The sequence below is a fragment of the Varanus komodoensis genome, unplaced genomic scaffold, assembly GCF_004798865.1.
Source record: "Varanus komodoensis strain SLA01 unplaced genomic scaffold, ASM479886v1 scaffold92, whole genome shotgun sequence".
NCBI classification, from domain to species: Eukaryota; Metazoa; Chordata; class Lepidosauria; order Squamata; family Varanidae; genus Varanus; species Varanus komodoensis.
In genome coordinates this window covers 1406985-1428231 of record NW_025336624.1, presented here as the reverse complement: position 1 = coordinate 1428231, position 21247 = coordinate 1406985, and the positions used below count along the sequence as shown (strand labels likewise).

The 21247-nt window shown below is 40.7% G+C and overlaps 2 protein-coding genes across 11 annotated transcripts in view; one reads left to right on the top strand and one right to left on the bottom strand.

Annotated features, from left to right (window-relative positions):
• BRCA1 (BRCA1 DNA repair associated) overlaps positions 1–11711 on the bottom strand; it is a 70849-nt gene extending 59138 nt beyond the window's left edge. For 3 of the 4 annotated variants that reach the window (XM_044418731.1, XM_044418730.1, XM_044418733.1), the window contains exons 1-3: positions 11170–11711; positions 1414–1497; positions 367–420 (exon numbers count right to left, since the gene is read on the bottom strand). In XM_044418731.1, the coding sequence (XP_044274666.1) occupies positions 367–420; positions 1414–1497; positions 11170–11180 (149 nt within the window). In that variant the 5' untranslated portion in view covers positions 11181–11711. The remainder of the gene's footprint in view (positions 1–366; positions 421–1413; positions 1498–11169) is intronic. The other variant, XM_044418732.1, reaches the window with a different exon arrangement.
• Positions 11712–11939: 228 nt separating this feature from the next.
• Positions 11940–21247, top strand: part of NBR1 (NBR1 autophagy cargo receptor) — a 39310-nt gene continuing 30002 nt past the window's right edge. For 4 of the 7 annotated variants that reach the window (XM_044418660.1, XM_044418658.1, XM_044418659.1 and 1 more), the window contains exons 1-5: positions 11940–12044; positions 13766–13876; positions 15070–15132; positions 18548–18566; positions 19982–20004. In XM_044418660.1, the coding sequence (XP_044274595.1) occupies positions 13775–13876; positions 15070–15132; positions 18548–18566; positions 19982–20004 (207 nt within the window). In that variant the 5' untranslated portion in view covers positions 11940–12044; positions 13766–13774. Of the gene's footprint in view, positions 12045–13765; positions 13877–15069; positions 15133–18547; positions 18567–19981; positions 20005–21247 lie in introns of those variants that run through there. The other 3 variants (XM_044418664.1, XM_044418663.1, XM_044418657.1) reach the window with 2 other exon arrangements.

Genomic DNA, 21247 nt, shown 5'->3' with positions numbered 1-21247 from the left:
TATAGATAGCAAGATGGCATTATCTTGGATTTAAACAAACTTGCTATAATCAGTTTTCCAAGCCTAGTTCATATTTTAAAAGCAAAATCCTTTAGAAAGAAAAGTTCTAGAACTCCCAGCATTTCTCAAGCTGTAGGACTTTTTAAAAATTTAAATATGCACAGTAGTGTGACCTAAAAACCTGTCTTACAATAACACCAATGAATCTCCTAGCCTATCTGCACTGGTTGTGGCTTCCCAGTATTTCAGAGAAAAATTTTTCTGTGTAAGGTTCTCGAGCTGGAAATTCTTGGGGTTGACACTGATCTTCTAGTTCAATTAATGGTCATGTATCCAAGGTCCATGAAACTGAAGGAAGTAATTTACCTGCAGAAAATATGGGCACAATTTGTTGAGACTGGCTCCTTCATCACCTCCAGGCTAGGAAAAAAAAGTCAAAAATCAAATGCATTCATTTTTAATAAGGAATACTCAGTGTAACATTAGAAGCCAAGTCCAGAGAACTGACCATTTTAGTATGTTACAGCAAATACCATCCTATGGTTCCCGGGATGCTGCAGGGGCCACAGGATTGCTCTTAGGATATTTTGCTGTTATTATGTTTTGTTTTTATAATTTTCTTACACTGTGAACAAAGATAGCCTAGAAGTCTTCTATTTTTTAAAATCCAAAATAATCTAAAATGTGCTAGCTGCAAACCATGGCCATTTAGCTTATCCTAAAACAGAGATGGGGAACCTTTGATTCATGAAGTGGATTAAGCCTGCAAGATCTCTCCCTTTAGAACATCAAAGCTCCCCTGAAGCTTTGTCTCTCAAAGAAGTGCACTCTGAGAAATGAGAGCAATCTGAGAAAGTGGCCAGATAATTTTCTTCTCTCTGTGTGGAGAACAGGATATAAGCTTTCTCTATACAGATAAAAAGTACAGAGATAGTTATATGTCTGAGTGAATGCAGCATGCTATAAAAGTTTGAGACACATTGTCTAAAATGATTTTTGAAAATTAATGTTGAAATATTGAATTTCATTTTTAAAAGCTAGCATACATAGCCTCAGAACCTCAAATTATTTTGGCTGCATATATCTTGAATTTTACATAACTTTCAGAGAGCTTAATTATTACAAGAGACAATGAATTGCATACAATTGTTAAAAAGCAATAACAGCATCATGAACTGGGCATGGAAGAGTTGCCAGGAAACAATTTTGAAAGACTTTCAATGTATATTACCAAAAAAAAAAAATCAAAAATCCTCAGGGAGATACACTTTAAAATTATGTTTGTTGTTGCCTGCACCTAATGGAAGGAACTTTGCCTTAGAAGCCAGTATTTTCACTTCTAATTCCTGCCAAGCTAAAGACAATATTTGTGTGTTCTGAATTGAAACCTGATATTTTTGTTCTTTTCCATACCATATGGGGCATTCCAGGTTCTTCTGTAAAGCCAGCAGCATTCCATGAATCTCAGATATGGAAGAATCCATAACTTCTTTACCCCTTCAGAATGAAAAGGTTTCATGTTAATTCAGGCAAGCAATCTGAACCTGAGGCACATTCTAGCCATAGGATTCTATTAAATGGATAACTAAGGCAGCCTTATATTCTTGTAAGCCCTATTGCATTCAATGAGATAATACATTGAAGTGTACACTTTTGCCAACATAAATTTCTGAAGAGCCACTGAAAATAATTTAAAGAGTTCACAAACTAACATTTCCATTCTAGCAAGTGATTAATTACATTTTAAGACAATCAATGACAAACAACAAGGGAGTAAGAGTAGAAAAGATTTATTTTGCAAAATAAAGGTCTCCTGCACCTAATGCTCGCAGACAGCCCTGTTCATACCTTTCACAAATCTTACATAGCTTTTTATACAAAGGATTTCAGAAGCTCTACCTTGGTTAGCTACATTTTGCTGCAATACAGTTTTTCCTTAACACGTCTCCTCACAACTACTTCTACCAATCAACATTTGCTCAAGCTCTTACCTTTATCAACTTTAAACTATGCATGGAACTCAAAAGTTTCTGATTACCTCAGCCTCCCTATCATTTTGTACATGTCCTGTATGCTTGAAACTTACAGCTGTCTGAACTCATCCAAAAACTTTGTCTCCTTCAGTCCCCCTTTGAATCTTAGGTGTACTTTCTTTTTCCCACATATGACTCTCTCAATTTTTATAATAGGATCCATATGTTCCACTCATCATCTCTCTAGCACAGCATACTGACATTTGGTTGGGGGCATGAAAATAAGGAATGTAAGCTTTTTCTGCAAATAGGTAATAATTGAATTCTGCAGCAAGAGATTAATAGGATAGCCAAGATAAGCAAGTCTAGCTTAAATATATGATAAACCCATCCAAAGTCCAACCAGTTAACCATTCCCATAGGTCAAACCTTGTCTCTTTTGTTAATTTTGGCGCAAAATGGCTAATATACAAAAGACAGTATCCCACATTTTCAACTAATTTCCCATTGTTATCCACTTATTTGCAGCAGATATGAGTTAAATTTCCACATACCCCTCCCACAGATTGTAAAAGGTAGTCCAAGGCCAAGCTCTTCTGTGTAGCCAGGGAACAATGATTTTGTAGGCTCCATTCCTACAAGAAAGAAGGCTTCTTCTGTCTGATTAAACAGGATCTCCAATTGATACTGGAATCTCAAGATTTTTCACAATAAACATTAGCTTTCCAAAAAGGGAATCTAGGCAGCTCTGTGCCAAGCCTCATTATGGGGTTCTTTGTCATCTATCTTTTTCTGCAATTCAGAAAGGGCCACACTTGGCACTGGCTTGCTCAGAGACGTGGTGCAAGACTGGCTTATAAATAGGAGGACCCTTTCCTTTAACAATAGTGAAGAGAGGAAGAACAGATTCAGTGTAGGAACTTCCACACCAAGTTCTAGGTAGCCTTTTATATGTGCTTCTGTCACAAATAAAACAGTGCCCTACTTTGGCCTTTATTCCTTTTGCCCACAGACTATTAAAGGTGGTATGATTGTCAGGAAGTAAAGGTTCACATGAATCACCACAATAATAGTTCCTCTCACAGGGGGGCATGGGTTTCTTGGCTAGTTTTCATTACACACAATTGTACTCCCAGTTTTCCTCCTCCTCACAGGGTTTCGAAAGATTCGTGTTGACATATCCTGGAATAGTGGGATTTTTCCATTACCAGGAGGAATCCTTCACCCAGTGTGAGTGGGACCCAGTTGCAAAGGTGCCATTCTTAGGTAACCATCCTGCTCTAATTTCTCAGGGATTTAAGTTTGTACAGGACGTCTGGCCCACTACACTTGGCCAGGGCATGAAGTGCACTGCCCAGGTGCATTCAGACTTCCCTTCAAAAGTGATAGTCTGGTGGAATGGTTCTGGACCCAACAACAGATTCCTTGTGAATTCCCTACATCCCAGAAATCCTGACTTTTAAATGTCAGTCCCAAATCATTCCATGTCTTATTTTCAAAGGCATCTTCTTCAAAAATTAAATCCGCTGATGCTACTACTTCGGGCAGGTAAGTGGATTGCTCTAAAGGGAAATGCAGTCTTCTCTGAATTCCCTAAGTGTAAACATATCCAGCAGTCAATTAGACTTAACTGCTCTTGCACTAACATGACTATTTGATCCACCCCATTATGCTCCTTGGTACTCAAATTTCTCTGTGTACAACCACTTGAGTTTCATGTCCAGTTTTTATATCTACATCACAGTGTGGTGTCTTCTTCTGCTTCACATACCAATAAGCATCTGCATCCTTCAAAATCACATTTTGGATGATGATTGAGAAATCTCTGCTAGAATACTTACTAAGTCTTGTGACCTTTTCATATAATCCAATATCTGCATAAGCAAGCTTCCGATGAGAATCTCTCCCTACCAACCATTTCATTTGGCACTGTAACCTCACAGTCTTCCTACTTGTGCTGAGATAAAATTGTGTGGTTGGATTATTTTCCGGTTTGTCTGAGCTATCCCCCAACTCTCAACAGCCCAAAGTTCACATAAGAATAGCCACTTCCCCACCCCCACGATCAGAATGTACTGCAATTGATAGTCTCTCAGTTTCTCTCCAAACTTTTATGCCACAAGAGAAACTTCAAATCCTCCACAGGTTCTACAGTCCACATCTGCTTCTGGATGGCCCTTCTCCCAGTAGAGCTAACTGCAAAATCCTTTTCTCCCTCAGCATACTCTTCACATGAGTATGATGGATCTAGGTTGGTAACTGAAGTGAGTTTTCAACTGTCTTTCAGTTCTTTCTACTAGCCCACTTTATTCTGGTCTACATGGAGTATACAGATGCCATTTTATGTCTATGCTGCCACTATCTGTTGTACCACCCTATATGTGAAAAGGGACTCTCAATCTGATTCCAACTATAAAGGTAGGCCATATCTTGGTATCACTTTGTTTAGCAAATGGCTCATCACTCTCTTGCCTGGCAGGTCCAGGTAGCCAAAGCCTCTATCCATTCTGAAAATGGGTCTACTAAGACTAAAAGATAGTTGTACTGTCAGGACTTGGGCAATTGAGAAAAATCTGTTTGCCATGAACAAAGAGTTAGGGCTTCTCTGGATTGAGCTCCTTGCAGGACTCATCATTGTTATTTTGAGTTATTCTTCAGATACGTAATGCATTTGAGTGATTGCTCCTATAGTCTAGGACACACTAGCCAATGCAGTAAAGCATCTTCCATTGCCATTTCTCTTGGTGTGTGGATTGGTGCCACTGTTAGCTGCTTCTCAGGCCCTAACTGTTGATATATAAACTCTCTCATCTGGAAGAATCCACCAACCATCTTTATTCACACACTTAAGTTCAAAAGCACCCCAATCCTCCAATTTAGTGTAAAGTGGAACAATATCTTGAACTTTTAGCAACACAGCTCCTTGCACTGGTAACTTCAGTGTAGCTGCCCACTTAGAGACTTGATCAGCTCATCTATTTCCCCAAACAATTCTAGAATCTCCTTTCTGGTGTTCTCTGCAATGTACAACAGCTCCTTCTCTCAATAACTAGATTGTTGTTCTTGTTAGTCGCGAAGTCACACCCGACCCATCGCGACCCCATGGACAACATTCCTCCAGGCCTTCCTGTCCTCCACCATCCCCCACACCCCTGGGAGTCCACCCAAGCTCACACCAACTGCTTCAGTGACTCCATCTAGCCACCTCATTCTCTGCTGTCCCCTAGTAAATCCCAGATTTGTGGTCCCTTTGGATCTTCTGGCTATTGGAGGTCAAAAATTCTCTCTCCTTCCAAATTATTTCTGAAGGCATGGACCACTTCCAAGGCATACTTTGAAGCAGTAATAAGAGTGACACTCTTCCTTTCTGAGAGCTTGAATGCTTTGGTGAGTGCAATTAGTTCTGCTTGCTGAGCCAAAAAGTATGGAGGCAATAGATTTGCAAAAACAGTTTCCAGTTATGTTACCACTGCATATCCTGTTCTTCAGTTCTGGTTCTCAACTGAACTCTGAGTCTTTCATACAATGGTTTCCAATTAATCCAAATTTAGAAATCCATATTCTACAGAATCCTGCCTTCTCTAAAAACCCTAAAAAGCTGCCTTTGGTTCCTTGGCTTGGAGATTCATTAAATTGCTTCTACTTGTTCACTTAGAATTGCCTATCCCCCATTCTCCAGTTGATAGCCCAAGTAATTTACAACTCTAGCACAGATTTGAGCCTTCTCCTGGGACACCCTGTACTCAGATTGAGCTAGATGGTTCAACAATGAAATCGTAGCTTCTTGGCAACCTTTTTCAGACTCAGCTGCTATCAATAAATCATCCACATACTGAATCAAATGAATTTTGTTCAGTTTCTCCCAAGTCCTCAAGTCTCAGGAGAGTTTGGCTGCAAAAATACTCGGACTTTTTACATATCACTGGGGAAGAACAGCCTATTTGTACTTGATCATGCACCCCCTTTCCGGGTCTTTCCTCTCAAATGCAACAAATCTTGGGCCTCAGGACGATGCAGAAAAATGCATCTTTAAAATCTAAAACTATAGAATTTCACCTCAGCAGGATCCATGTTGAGAACTGTTTGAAGATTTGCAACCACAGGGTGGCAGTCTTTCACTATTTCACTGATCACTTGCAGATCCTGAACAAATCTGTATTTTGGAAGCCCTCTTTCTGGGCTAGACTGATTTACTGGTAAAGGGGGTAAGTAATGACCTTCTACAATCAATCTGCTTCTCTTAAACTTATCCAAAATTGGGTTCAATCTTTTCCTTGCCTCCAATGGTATATGGTACTGACATAGTCTAGGCCAGTGGTGGTGAACGCACGGCACGCGTGCCGCACTGAGCATGCAGAGCCCTCTCTGTCGGCACGCAAGCCAAGTCACCCCAGCATCACCCCAGCAGCCGAGCATCGGATAACAGTGCACATAGGGGCCATGTGCATGCTCAAAAAGGAGTAGTGGCACCAGGCAATGACATCATGAGCCGCTACTCATTAGCTGCATCTCGTCTGAGCTTTCGCATGGCCGGTCAGTGCACTGCCAAGGACACACACACACACACACACACACACACACATATATGCTTGGATTAGCTGTGAGTTTTAATACATTCATTTTTATTAACACAAGATTTTAGCTTTGAGTTTTCTTATGAAAAAATGAAATTTATTATCTAAGATTTAGCAAAGAGATGTTCTAATTAAGAGACTGAGATCTGTTTAATCTGTCTCCCTAGCATATTTGAATCTGCAGCATCATATTTAGTTGTTTGTGAAGAAATTATGAAAACGAGAGCAAGTATATATATTTGCTTGGACTGGCCGTGATTTTAGCAGAAGCCCCCACAAAGTAGGAAATGCGCTCAGATGCCTTTTTCAGAGCAGGCAAAAGCACACCAAATGCAAACTTTTACCTTTCAACAAAAAGCTGTTTGTATCATTGAAAGCTCTGTTATTATGTTTTTCTTTGAAGACAAAAGATGTCAATGTATGAGTTGTTTTTTCTAAACTAAAACCTCAGTATTCAGGTCTTATTGCAGTGTTGGCACTTTGCGATAAATAAGTGGGTTTTGTGTTGCAGTTTGGGCACTCGGTTTCTAAAAGGATCGTCATCACTTGTCTTGGGCCTTTGGCTCCTGGTTTCACCTCTACATTTACCCCTTCTGAGTCCTTGCTTGTGCAGGAGTCTCTTCATCCCATACTTCAAGGTCTACTGTCTCATCAACCCACTCAGGCACTCTAGTTCCTTCTTCTACAGTGTCATACAGCATCATTTGAAATCTGCCAGGATGGCCAAATCAATCTTCTCTTCTGAGCAAGTAATCTGAGCATGCAGTTTACACAGCAAATCCCTTCTCAACAATGGCACTGGGCAATCTGGCACATACAACTTTTCATGGCTTTTAATTGTTCCTCCAACATTCACAACAGAGGAGGTTCATGACGCACAGGAGTTAACTGGGGTGGTGGTGGCATCCCATCAATCACTGGTGATTCTGATTGTGTGTTCTCACCCTATCAGCCCTGGTAAGGGCAGTAGGGGCAGATACAGCCTTGGCTGATATAACACATCATCACATTCATTTCCTGAAGACAGCAAGACTTCCATCTGACTCTTTTCCCTGTTTCCCAACACCATCTGCTTATTGCAATCTCCAAGCCCACATTTCCCACTCACAATCGTGTTATACAAACTCAAAAATAAGGATGCATATTCATTCTTCGACAATTTCTCAATACAATGCAATGACAACTGTAAAATAGTATTAAAATCCACACTTCCTTCAGGTGGACACTGCTTTCTACTGTCCAGCTCATAATGGTGCCAACGACTCTGGCAGAAAACACCAACTTCTGCTTTGTCAAAAATCTGCCTCCTCCTCCTCTCAAAAATTTTCAGTTTGTCAGGACACAAGCCAAGCATGTCCCCTTTTCTGGCTTTGACACTTTGAAGCCCATCCCAGCATAGTTTGGGTGCTGTACTTTGTCTTGGTCTGGTTGGAGAGCTGTGCTCTAGGGAGGTCCCCTGAAACAACTCATTTGATGGCCAGCCAAGGTCATCCCTTCAAGGCAGCAGCTCCACCCTTTTCCAAACACCAAGGCAAGTCCACTCTGGCCAAAATCGTTCAAACAGCAATAGCCATATCTGGGTCACCAGAAAACTGTTGGCCACAAAGGGGTTCTGCTCTGCTAGCCCAATGATACACAACAAGGGAGTAAGCATAGAAAAGATTTATTTTGCAAAATAAAGGTCTGCTGCACCTAATGCTTGTAGAGAGCTCCGTTCATACCTTTTACACATCTTATATAGCTTTTTACACAAAGGATTTCAGAAGCTCTACCTTGGTTGGCTACATTTTGCTGCAATGCAGTTTTTCCTTAATATGCCTGCTCACAACTACTTCTACCCATCAACATTTGCTCAAGCTCTTACCCTTATCAACTACAAACTATGCATGGCACTCAAAAGTTCCTGATTACCTCAGCCTCCCTTATTACTTCATACATGTCCAGCACACTTGAAGCTTATGGCTGCCTGAGTTTATCCAGCAACCATCCTTTTTCTCCTTCAGTCAGGCAGACAGTCTTAAGTGAGAATGAATTTGCATGTAGGTAAATGCATAGTATTTAATGCATGGAAATAAGTAAGCTAGTGGAGGAGTCCCTTCTGCATCCAACATAGAAATTAAATGGCTATTGCAAAAGGAACAAAACTGTCCTTATTTTTCCTTTTTCTAGTCTAATCACTTCTGCGGGCTTAATTACAAGGCTAACCTCAGCTCAGAAACTTATAGGGACAGTCAACATTACCTGAATCCTCCCAAATCTAATAGTATTTAAATATGCTATTTACATATGCACAGTCTTGCACCTTACAGCTCAATCACATGCATGTTTACTCACAGTCAAATCTTATATAGAGCTACTCGAATGTCACTTCTAATGCCTGCAGCTGGACTTACAACTAAGTGTATACAGGTTTGCAACACTGCTGAGGGCTGTACGAATGTTTTTGTAAATATATTTGCAGCCCTAGCTAGAGATATGGTGGCTGGGGGGAGAGGGACAGAAATGTTAGAAGTTTTTCTTCATTCCCCAGCCCAAAGTTCTCTACCAATTTTTCCAACTGAAAAATTAGACATTTGCAGTGGATTTATTTTAAAATTCTAAGGGATAAAATATTTATAACAATAAGTGAAATGCTTTTAAAGGCAATGTTTTAAAATCTTGGACTCCAATCTTAGTTACTTGGGAGTAATCCCACAGAATTTACTTTTAATAGACACATGCAGGTCTGCATGGCACGCTACCTTCTTCCAATTATGCAAAATTTTGCACTATTAATTACAGTTCCTGAAAACTGTAGTCTTTACTATTCTAATGCTTTCTTTCCTGCTTATAATTCTTCCATATTCTACAACATATGAAAGGAAATTATATTTAAGAATGTCCACAAGCAAATCAAGGAGCACGCTGGTATATGGAAGCATGAAACATCTTTAATCTGTGCAAATCTCAGATATCTACAAAAATAAATAGAATTTGACGTGATTTATCTTTTGATAAAGATTCTAATTAAGAAAAAACTTGAAATAGTAATGTTATCAAAAACATTATTTAAGTGAGATAGGTGTGGTTAGAGCTGTTCAATTACTAAGAAGGTTAGAGGCACAATCCTAACTATGTTAAGACAGAAAAAAAAGCCCTTTAATTTTGAGAATTTCTCAGCCCTATTTGTGATGGCACAATGAATTTTGTAATGCCTTTTTTGTCTAATTATGCATAGGACTGCACCTTAAATGTGCATAATGGCAGTTCGATATTATTACATTTAACTCAGTATCCATAAGTCATAAAATCACATCAAATAATAAATACAACCTGATTTGATAGTCCTTAATATTTTACTGTGCTGACCGGAAGTAAACACAGCTTTATCTCTTCTCACTGCCCCCAGACTTAGAAGCAGTTAGTTATAAACTGTTCGTGATAGTTATCCAACTGTTATATCTATTAAACAAATGCTGCAAGGTTTTGCATTGTAACTTACATTTCTAAATACATCCTTACTCTATGAACAACAGGCTAAAACACAGACATGGGAAACCTCTTTCAGAGAGAGAGAGAGAGAGAGAGAGAGAGAGCCAAATTCGATTTTGGAGACACCCTGAAGGGGCATGGCCATAATGGAAAACCCAGATGGTTGGACTTGGGCATGTTGGCTTGCAGTTCCCCATCCCTGAGATAACAGATACACCATACTATCATTACCCTATCCAAATACAACTCTGTATTATTTTAAAGTTTTAAAATTGTTTTTAAGCACTATGCCCCATATGGTTCAAAAAGCAACCCATATAAGTGACATTGCACCAAATATACACATTTGTTTATTTTGATACCTTCCTTTACTTTTATATATACTTGGAAGGGACAATGCCATCATCTTAAACAGGGAACAAAGGGGGAACTAGAAAACCCTGATACGGCTGATATTTGCACCACCATCGCAGAAGCCCGAATCCCTTCTTTAAGTTCTAATTGAGTGGATCCAACAATATTTATTATATTTATGTTCTGCATATATTCCTGGAAAAGTGCCACTTATCTAATTCTCTGCTCCACTGTCTTTACAACAAACCCTATGAGGTACCTTAAGGTGAGAGTCAATGACTGACCTAAAGTCAGTGAACACCATGGCCAAGCAGAGACTGGAATCTGGATCTCCTGAATATTTATTATTTTAATTAAATTATTGCATGTATATTCCACCTTTTTTTCCTCACAGGTGGCTTATGTAACTCCATTTTATCTTCACAACAACCCTGTGAGGTAGGTTAAGCTAAGAGTGACTGGCCCAAAGTCACCCAGTGAACTTCATGGCCTAGAATCTGGATCGCCAAGGTTCAACACTCTTAACAGGTACACCTCACTATCATTTCATTGACCAATTTGAGCCATACAACTGAATGACGAGTGTTGCCATTTTTTAAAAAAGGATTGCTGTAAACCGTCCGGACAGCCTCGGTCATGCGGTGATACAGAAATGAACTAATTAACAACTTTGGGCTCAACATATCACAAGTTTAGAAGGCATAGCTTTAAACCCAGCCTAACGCCCCTTTCTTCCCACCAACCTTAGATTTTCCCCAGCAAGCAATTTGAAACGCTTTTAGCCCGCACCAACTTACATCGCCTCCATCGCCTAAAGTTTGCTGTAGCAACCCCTTCAGAGCATCTTCCCCTTAAGCCGCTCTACTCGCTTTTCTTCCTCACATTACGCTCACTCCCCTAGCGGAAGGCGCCCAAAAGCCTTCCGAAGTCTTTTCGCGCTTTTTCAGAGTAATCGCCAGGTGACCGATTGCCGACCAATCGCTTTATCGCTCCCTTCTCCGTCATGCTGACGTACTTCAAAACGAAGGCCTCCAATTAGAGCAGTAAGGCAAGGTGTCACAGAGTGGGAGCGGCCTGTGATTACCTCAGTTATTGTTTGGACCGTTGCTGTTTTTACAACTATAGCCGACGGACTCTGCACACGAAATGGTAGCAACTGAGTGGCCAAACTTAGAAGCTGCTGCCAACAAAGGTACTCAACAGAAAGCATCCTGGGAATTGTAGTCTCGCTCAAGAAACCGGAAACTCCTTTATGCATCGGATGGAATCGGTTATTTCATAGTCTTTGCAAGAGGCAAAAAAAATCACAGGTGCCTGTTTTCACAGGAGTTCGTTCGTTTAGAAGCAAATACTTCTAAAGGTTCCTTGGCTGGACCACGAGTTGCGTCACTCTCATGGTTTATTATTGTTGTGCTTCCGGGATCCTTGCCCCTTATAACCCGCCTCCTGCCGCGCGTAGTAACCAATGGAATGTAACAACGAGATGGAAGGCAGCCGCGTAACCCAATCGTCTGTTGGCAGCTGCTGTTGCGAGAATAGGGTGGGCGAATCTGCCATGTTCGTACGTCACAGCAGGGGTGGAGATCCAGGAGCGGGAGGCCCTCTCGTTCGCGACATAACAGCGGCGGGGGCGCCTCGCCATCTTCAGCTCCGGGACAGGCTGAGCATAACGGTGAGGATCGTTCTTTTTGCTCACTCCCTTCACTTGGTTTCCAGCATTCAAAACCGTGTCTTTGGAGGATCCGCTCCACGACCGGTGTGGGGGAGGTGCGTTTCTTACAGTCGCCGCCTCTACTTCTTTTCTCCAGTTTCCCGTCCTCGCTGTTTTGTTTTTTTTCCCCCTCTCTGGCAATTATTATGGTGTTGAACTGGCTTCTTTTCCTTTACTGTGGCGAGTGAAATGAATCTTTCAGAGGAAAAGCTAATACTGGCCGAGTTTTCCCTATATTCTAACGGCTAGTGCAATTTTGTAAGCTCTTTTCAAATGTGTCCGTCCAAATTTAAATACACAAAAGACCGACTAGCAGTACTGCAGAACCCCGCAGATCCTCCATTCGGGTATGTGAACTGTACAGTCTTCAGTGATCACGGAAGGACTTACTCCCATATAACTGTAATTGCAGCACTTTGCGGGTGGGTGCATTAATATTGCTGCTAGCCTTGAAGAAAAACTAATTTGGAAACCTTTCACCCTGTAGCAGGTCAGTCAGGTGGTGAATTTCCTACATGTGCTGTATAAGATGCAAGTTTCTGAACCCAGGAATTCGCAAGATGGTGTCTCTTGGGGATGATTATGAAGTTACAATGAATATAAATTATGTTTTGCTTAGATCAGTTTTAGATTATTATGGGACTATACACAATTTCAGATATTGCATAGTTTCTTTTCGGAACTGCACCGTAAGTGTTTTGACATTTTGTTTTCAGTCGTTGAGTCCTGACCTACAATTGGGCTATGTATGAATTTAATGATATAGATTGTACCACAGTAGAGGTGGAGAAGGACAGGTATAGCTGGGTTTACTGCAAATGTAGTAAATGGGTAAACAACAGGATGAATAAAACACAAGGGGTCAATATATGTAAGCCAGTGAAATCAAATGTAAACAAAAAAGTGCAAGTTCATCATAGGCAGAAGTAAAGGTGTTCTTGGCCTAGGATACATTCAAAATAACTGACGTAACTCACTGTATTTTACTCAATATTCAGTATTGCTGGTAGTCAGTATTGCTAGGAGTCATTATTCTGAGTACCTAGAAATCCCTGGGCTTGGTTTGAACAATTATCTTTTGTTTTCTAAGATAAAATTCTTGGCGGACAAGATTACATGAGAAAAAAGTGTTTCTGAGGGAGCTTGAGTAAATGTTGTGTTCTGATTCATTTATTATGTTAAAAAATTAGAATGGAATGACTGGAAGCACTAAATATTCATGCAAAAAATGAGTAGAGTTTACTTGAAATAGGGCAAACACTTCTGGGGGACACCATGAGAAAAAGAAAATTAGCCAGATGATACAAAACCAGCTTTCTCAGTGCTTGAGACAATAGTGTCTAATTTTACAATATTTATATACTACTTTTTAAATTTTCTAGTTAAATTGATCCCAGATTCTACTTTTAGTGTGAAAATTGAGTCTCAGAATTTTGCTGTAATAATAAAGGCATGATGACATGTGATTGGGGGCAGAGTGTTTTCCTCTCACCACAAGGAGATGCAGGTTTCCAGACTGAGAGAAAAATAAAGGTAGCACTGTTTTTTCCAGAAGTGGTTGCATTTGGCCTAAAACACTGCTAGTGCCCATTCTCAGAGTTGCAGTTTTATTTGTTTCAAAGTGAAATTCACTTCAAAGCATTCAATTTTTTTAATCTGGTATTTACATCTTCTTTTCTTAGTCTTGCAGCATGGATCCACAGATACATCTCAGTGTGACATTCCGAGATGATACCCAGAGCTTCCTTATATCAGATGCCTCTAATACCACATGGGCTGATGTGGAAGCTATGGTGAGTTGCATATTTTCTGGTTCAAATTCACAGGTTGGTATAGGAGAAAAGGAGATAAGTATGTCATAGCAGAACAACCCAGAACCCTGATATATGTGCTGCCACCCTTTCGTGAGTGTTATGAGACCCAGTTTTCTTCCTGACCTTCTGCAGAATTGGATATTGTCCTTACAGTTGTGTAGCAGTCCTCACTCTTATATGAGCTTCATGGTTTTGAGGAAGTCAGAAGGTCATTTGGCTACTACACTGCTCACATGACTGGAGTACCCTTCAGTTTCTGAGGGAATGCTGCAGGGAGAGGCCTGACTCTAGTCTCAGGTCTGCTTCAAATACAACAGCAATTAGTTTTAAAAGCAATGAGAAACATACAAGCCTATATAGTTCTAATGCTGCTGAAAGCAATCTTTGTTTGGCTACAAATAGCTGGCTGTAAAGAGGCATTGAGGTGAGTGTTACCTGAAAGATGGTTTGGCTGGGCTTTATCATGAGCTTTCCTTGTGCTTTGTACATAGTTGTTTACTCTCTTGTATTTGCATTAGACTGTCATTTTCTCTAAATCTAGTAATATTTTTGGAATCTTATTTGCAATCCCCAAATTCTCTGGAATTTAATGTTGTGTATACTGTTTAGCTTGCTGAGAACCTATTCTTGGTTTAATTAATCTGGGAAAGGAGATGAAAGATTGCTGAGCTCCTGTGCTTTACTTAGCTCATTCTGGCCAAAGGAACCAGAATCCACTGTGCAAAATGAACACAAATAGAACTGTAGTGAACTTGTGTGATGTAAACAGCTCGCAGAATTCCAATATTCTGCATAATTTTACTTCTTTAAGCACAAGCTATGCACAGCTCCAATGGTAATGTGGAAAGGTGAAACATATTCCGGGGCATCAAAAAATGAGGGGTGTAGCTTTCTTGGAGTATGAATCCTGCCTGTTTATCTGGCTGTAATATCTGTTTATTGCATTTGTATATTGTCCAATAGCAAGCTTTCTAAATATTTCACAACAATTGAAACCATATAATACAACATAAGATAAAATGTATATCTTAAAACTACAGTATAAAATAGAAATAAAAACTAAAAACCTGGCAGCAATGCAAAGATTTAAAATGCAATAAAAGATTTCATGCATAACATTTATTCACAGAAAATATGGCAGCCCAATTCACAGAAAACCAATTCTCTTTCAGGTGAAAGTTTCATTTGACTTGAACAATATCCAGATCAAATACCTTGATGAGGATCATGATGAGGTATTACATTGTTTTAAGAATGAAAACTTTGGAGGAAATGTATACTTGTTCTTGGGGAATGAAGCCTACTTTCATGATTTTCCACATCACCAATACTTGGCCCATTTTGGAGAAAGCTTGGCTTTCAGGTTATCTCAGTTGTGTCTCTTGAAGCCTGTTCATATCAAGTTTGAAAGAATGGTGTCTCACGATAGGTATCCTGAAGGAAAAACCTCTCCCCACAAGCTTCAGTAACAGTTACTGGTTACATTGTGAGTGCCATCCCTTTGTAAAGTAGTCCTGGTCTGTGTATTCTTTGAAAGAGAAGTGATCTCTTGATTTTTAGCAAGAATTGCTCTCTCAAGACTCTTTGGGCACTGAATCCTACCATTACACCCACTCTTGCAATCTCATTGTAAATGAAAGTTGAGTGTTCAAATGTTACTTGATAACTGATTGTTTAAATAGGTCCTTGATTTATATCTGGATCAGACAGCATACAACCTGGAGGTCACCTAAGCAGCTCACTACTGATGCCTTCTCCCTGCCCCACCAAGTGTGCCCTGCTACCCTAGTTTGCCTCCTGTGCCTGTTTCTGCCCCTGCCATATGGGGTATGTAAGGAGAATATTCTCCATATGCCTTGCATAGCTGCAAAATTGGGCTCTTGTGTGGCAGCCTGGTCGATGCCCTGTTCTGCTGGAAAAGTGATCATACACATGATTTTCAGCAGAAGTGATTCTGTTGAGGAACAGAATGTACAAGGATGACTTTTCCCCATGCCCTGCTCCAAAGCAGGATCAGGTCCTCTACCAGCCTCTCAGACAGTTGATTGGAAAGCTGGTGAGCAGAGTGATCTCTGTACAGTGGTTACCTCAGCTCATGAATGCCTCAGTTCACGACCAAATCGGGTCTCAAACAAAAATTTCATAAAAATTTTGACTCCGGTCCTGAACTCCGCATTGGATGTCAACCACGATCACGGCCATCTCCCCACCCCACCACAAATGGGGAGATGGCCGTGATCGTGCTGGGGTTGCGGGGGAGATGGCCAAGATGGCGCCTATCTTTCCTGCACAAGCACGCCTGTGATTGGGCCCATCTTTCCTGCAGGAGCACAACCATAATCTCAGCCATCTCTCCTCCCAGCATTGTGCCCGTCTCCCCCCCCCCCGAGCCTGTGTTCGTACCTGTCTCTCCCAGCGCGCCCACGATCACTCCCTCTCCCCCCCACCAAGCGCGCCCACAATTGCACCCGTCTCTCCCCCGCCACGCGCTGGGATGACGGGCATGTGCAAGGATGAGGGGCGTGATCGCGGTCATGCTGGGCGGGGGGTGATGACTTTGCTTATGCTCAGGGTTGGGAAGGAGATGGCTGCGATCTTTGTTCTCTGTCACTTTGCTTTACATTTTTCTGATTTAAAAAATGTAGTTACAGAACGGTTTAGCCTTATTTACATGGAACCTTATGGGGAAATTTAACTTGACTCATGACCAATTTGGGTCATGAGCCAAGTTCCTGGAATGGATTAAGTTCATGAGCCAAAGTACCACTGTGTATCTAATTTGCAGCAGAATTAGCTGCTTCCCTGGAAAGGAGTGTTTGAACTGACTCTTCTCTCACACCTGTTTCCCAGCAGAAGTGATTCATGCTGGAAGTGAAGGTGTGCATTGAGAGTTATATGCATACCTTCTTATCTAGCACTATTGCTTAGAAGAGGCAAGAATGAAGCCTTTTTCCTTCTACTAGTAGTCATAAGAGGAGTGCTGGAATTTGGCAGTTGGGAGGCTTTAAATTTGTGACCCCCCCTTCATTCTCTGTGACTTGGATCATGATCCCTGGGAGGAGAGGAGGTTGAAGTATCTTTCTTTTCTCAGTGTCTCAGTTGGGATTTTGGGAGCAGCGTTAATGCTACTAGTCCTAGCAATTTGGATTACAATCACTTGGAAGAAGCTTAAATTCTGTCTTCCTCTCCGTGATCCTGATCAGAGCTGTGGGGATGCATGGTGCATGTGGGAGGAAGCAGAGGTACATCTTCTGGATGATGAAATTGGCCCCAGCAGTTCCTAAAATTGCCAGTATCTGAATTGGAGGCAGATAAAACTCTTATACTTCCTGCCTGTGATTAATGTGAGCAGGATGTAGGCTTTGAGTCACACTTATTTCTGTGCTAGTATATTGTGCCTGCATAATGCAGAGAGAAAGACATGATGGACACCAGATTGGATTATTTTTTCAGTACAGATCAGTACTTCGAAACCCTGTATTTAAAAACCTATTCCTTCTTGCCTACGTGCCCTCCCACCCCTTGTGATCTGAGGTAGAGGTCCTCCTCTGGGAGCCCTCCTTGAAGGAGGTTAGGAGGGTGGCTACCCGGAGGAAGACCTTCTCTGCAGTGGCACCACAACTGTGGAACATGCTCCCCAGAGAGGTTTGCCTGGTGCCAATGCTTCTTTCTTTTTGGCGTCAGGTGAAAGCCTTTTTATTCTCCCGCTATTTTAATTGTTAATTTATCTTAATACGTGGTTTTACAGTTACATTTAATATTGGATGGCATGCTACTTTTACTTTGTTTTATTTTATTGTTGTTGTAAACTGTCCTGAGATGTCTGTAATGGGACAGTACACAAAAGTTTTAAATAAATGAATAAATATATTTTCTCTGCAAGCATAAAAAGTATGACAATTCATTTTTAAAAGTGTGTCTCTCTTCTGGGATACTCAAATATTTGATCTGAATCAAGTTGAAAAGTATTGTTTGGCATTTTCACTAAAATCTGGAACAAAAACTCTGTATGTGCACCTTTCTCCAATGACAAAATCTTGTGGACTGCTGGCTGTTACCATAATTTGTTCGTTTCCAGCCAGTCAGTTGCATTGCTCTTGATGTGCTCCAGCTTTTCACAGTGTGGTTTCCTTCAGATGTGTTGGGTTACAGCACCCACTATCCAGCCAACAGGGCCAACCAGCATAGCCCAACACATCTAACGGAGGTACCAGGGTCAGGGAGGTTAGCATAGAATTTCATGACTGACACCTGTAACAACATCACCTGAGAAGAGAGAGGCTGCTGGTACAAAACTTTTGTATGCGGCAAGGGTGAACTTGGAAGAAGCCCTGGTTATGGAACTGGGTAAGGTCTAACCAGCATTTATTTCTCTAAAATTTGGGACAATCATCTGTAACTCCAGTAAAGTGCAAACAGAGTTATTGAGCTTGACAGTGCCATGAAATGTGGATCTAAATTGTAGAAGGGTGGGGTGGGGAAAGCAGCTCCTTATTAAAGAGGCTGCAAGCAAGTTAATGATAGCATGGAGTGTTAGTGGTGAATCCAGGCAGCAACTTTGAAATCCTGGATGGAAGTCTGCCCTTGATTTTAGGCTGGTAAATGTTATGAGCAGCAGGGAAGTGACTCATTTATGTTTTTTCCCCCCAGATTTCAGTCAATACTGCAGGTATGTTGCCTTTGACTTCCTTGTAATAGCTGACAAGGCATCTTGACTATGTTTGCTAGAAATAAAAACAATAGCTTGAAATAGTGTAGGGAAAAATCAAAGTATACACTTTCTATGCTCAGTATAACAAGCTTTATAAGGAGTATTTAGTAAAGGTTAAATGGTTATCTCAGAACTGTGTCATTGTCAGAATGGAAGGAGGCTTTCAGTCTACAGTGTTTATGGGTACCATTTATGAATAGTACTATATGAATGACCTGCAGCCAGGATTTGGCTTGTTTATTTAAATCAGGGGTGAGCAACAGGCTGGCTGCCCATGACCCTCCACTCCCGGGGGGCGGGGGGGTCCCAAGCATCAGAGCTGCCTAGCTGGCTGTCAGTATTTGGTGGTTAGCCAGCACTAATAAAAAGGCAATGGTGCTCTAAAACAAGCTATACAGGCAGAGTTTAGACATAATTGTGGGGTGGGGCATTGTCAGAGTCGCAGAGGGCAGGAATATAGCCCCAGGGAGAGGGAATGTAGCCTAGCAAACCCTGGATATTGCCCACCCCTGGTTGAATCAGTATGCCTGGTGGGCAGAAAATGAAGTTTAGTCCCTGCCTGGCTGCTTTGGGCTACAATGTAAGATTTTCTACAGGCTTTATCATTCTGCCTCCTCTGGTCTTTTTTCCTTCACCTATCCCAGCATGTTATACTTTTGCTCCTACTTTTCATTTCTGTGTCTCTCATTTATTCTAATTTAAATACACATTGCCTCCTATTTCAATGCTCTGTGGAAAAATCTTTCCAAGCCCAAATAGTATTTCACTCCCCTTAAGAAGGTTGTGACATTCCTTTTCCACAATTAGTATATTCCATGAAACATTCCATGAAATCATAGCTCCACGGCTTTGAGCAAGTGGGATACAGACAGCTGGCAAATGTTGGCCAGTTTTTTTTAGCTGTTATGCTCCTGTCCAGTTGTTATGTTCTTGTCAGTTGTGCTGCATTTACTCTTGTCCAAATGTTTACTAATTCACTCATAGGGAACTAGAAGTTGAATCCTTTCAAAACGGATATAAAACTGAAATTTGATATTCTCACACAATCCAGAATATGTTGGGCTTTTTGTTTTAAGAAAACGGCAAATGAAACATCTTTATATCCAACAGCTGAAACTTAATATGGGGATGGCACTTCATAGTCATATTCGGAGCAAGCCAATCCATGTAGGAGAAGAATATGGGCATGTAGTAGTTTCACAACTTTGAGAAATCCTTGGAACTTGTATAATTGGTAGCTTGTATATAATTTCATGGAGCATAGTGTTAATTTATTTGTCCTTAATATATTATAAAATGTGCTATATGACTTTCAGGGTAGTTCTGGACATGGTAGTGCTCACGGTCGTGTTTGTTTCTCTCTTTCTTTTCAGAAGAATATGAAGAAGCATTGAAGGTAAATGATGTGGCCAACTTTTCTGGCTATTTTTGCAATGGTATCGCTCTAACATTGTGGAGGTTCCATGTTGTGGTATAGGAAGAACCTGTAGATCTTTCCCATATTTCTCAGGGTTGTCATTTCTGTTGAAGTTGCTCTTGGAGTTGCATCAGCATTTCTATAGGAAGGTTTCAGGGTCATTGATTTCAAGTAAATTTTATTTGGAATGCCTGGTTTTCAGGAATGTCTGCTCATGATAGACTGTTGCTGCATGGTGTTGCTGATGGTATGCCCATTAACAGGGATAGGCATCCTGGTGCTCTCAAGGTATTGTAGACATCAGTTCCCCTGATCCATTGGCCATATTTAATAGGGCTGACAGGAGTTGTGGATTTTTTCTCTCTCTCTATTATTATGATAGAAGATACACATTCTTCTAGCCAGAGATTAGTGTGATACAAATAGGCAATCCTGTATGAAATCCATAATGGAAAGGAAGGGTGTCACCATATTCTCAGGTCACATTTTCTAAACAAGATATTATGGTAACATATGTTTTAGCTGTTTTACATTTTGTGGTGTTGCTTTGTTTTTATGCTATCTGTATTGTATTGTTTTTATGGATTGTTGTAAACCACCCAGAAAGCTTCAGCTGTCAGAATGTAGAGAAATGAAATAATAACTGTTGCACAAGAAAAGTATTCCTTAGAAGGTCATGCTGCTAATTGTTCTTCATGTTGTATTAGTCATTCTGCTAATTCTAGAATTAGCTACACTAACATACTGGTATGTTCCAGGGTAATGTAAAATCCCTTGTGAATCAAGACTGCACTTCTCTGGAGGCTTGTCTATGTGCTAGTCACCTCTTCTCTGCCATTGCTTCACATCTGTTGAACTCTATTTCTCATGTCACATTTCTGCACCTTCTTATGCTGGCTTTTTATCATTCTATTCTCTCTACAACGCCATGGTTCTAATCCTAGTTCTTCCTGTAACACTAAGAACATTGGTTATTGGACAAATTAATCATATAATAAATAAATAACATAATGTAAATACAATGTAAACAATTATTCCTAATAAAGAAGCTTAAAACAATTAGCTCAGATTGATGACCATATTAAAATAACAAGAGTTTTATTGTTAGTTGCAAAGTTGTGTCCAACCCATCGCGACCCCATGAACCACATTCCTCCAGGCCTTCCTGTCCTCCACCATCCCCCGGAGTCCACGTAAGCTCACGCCGACTGCTTCAGTGACT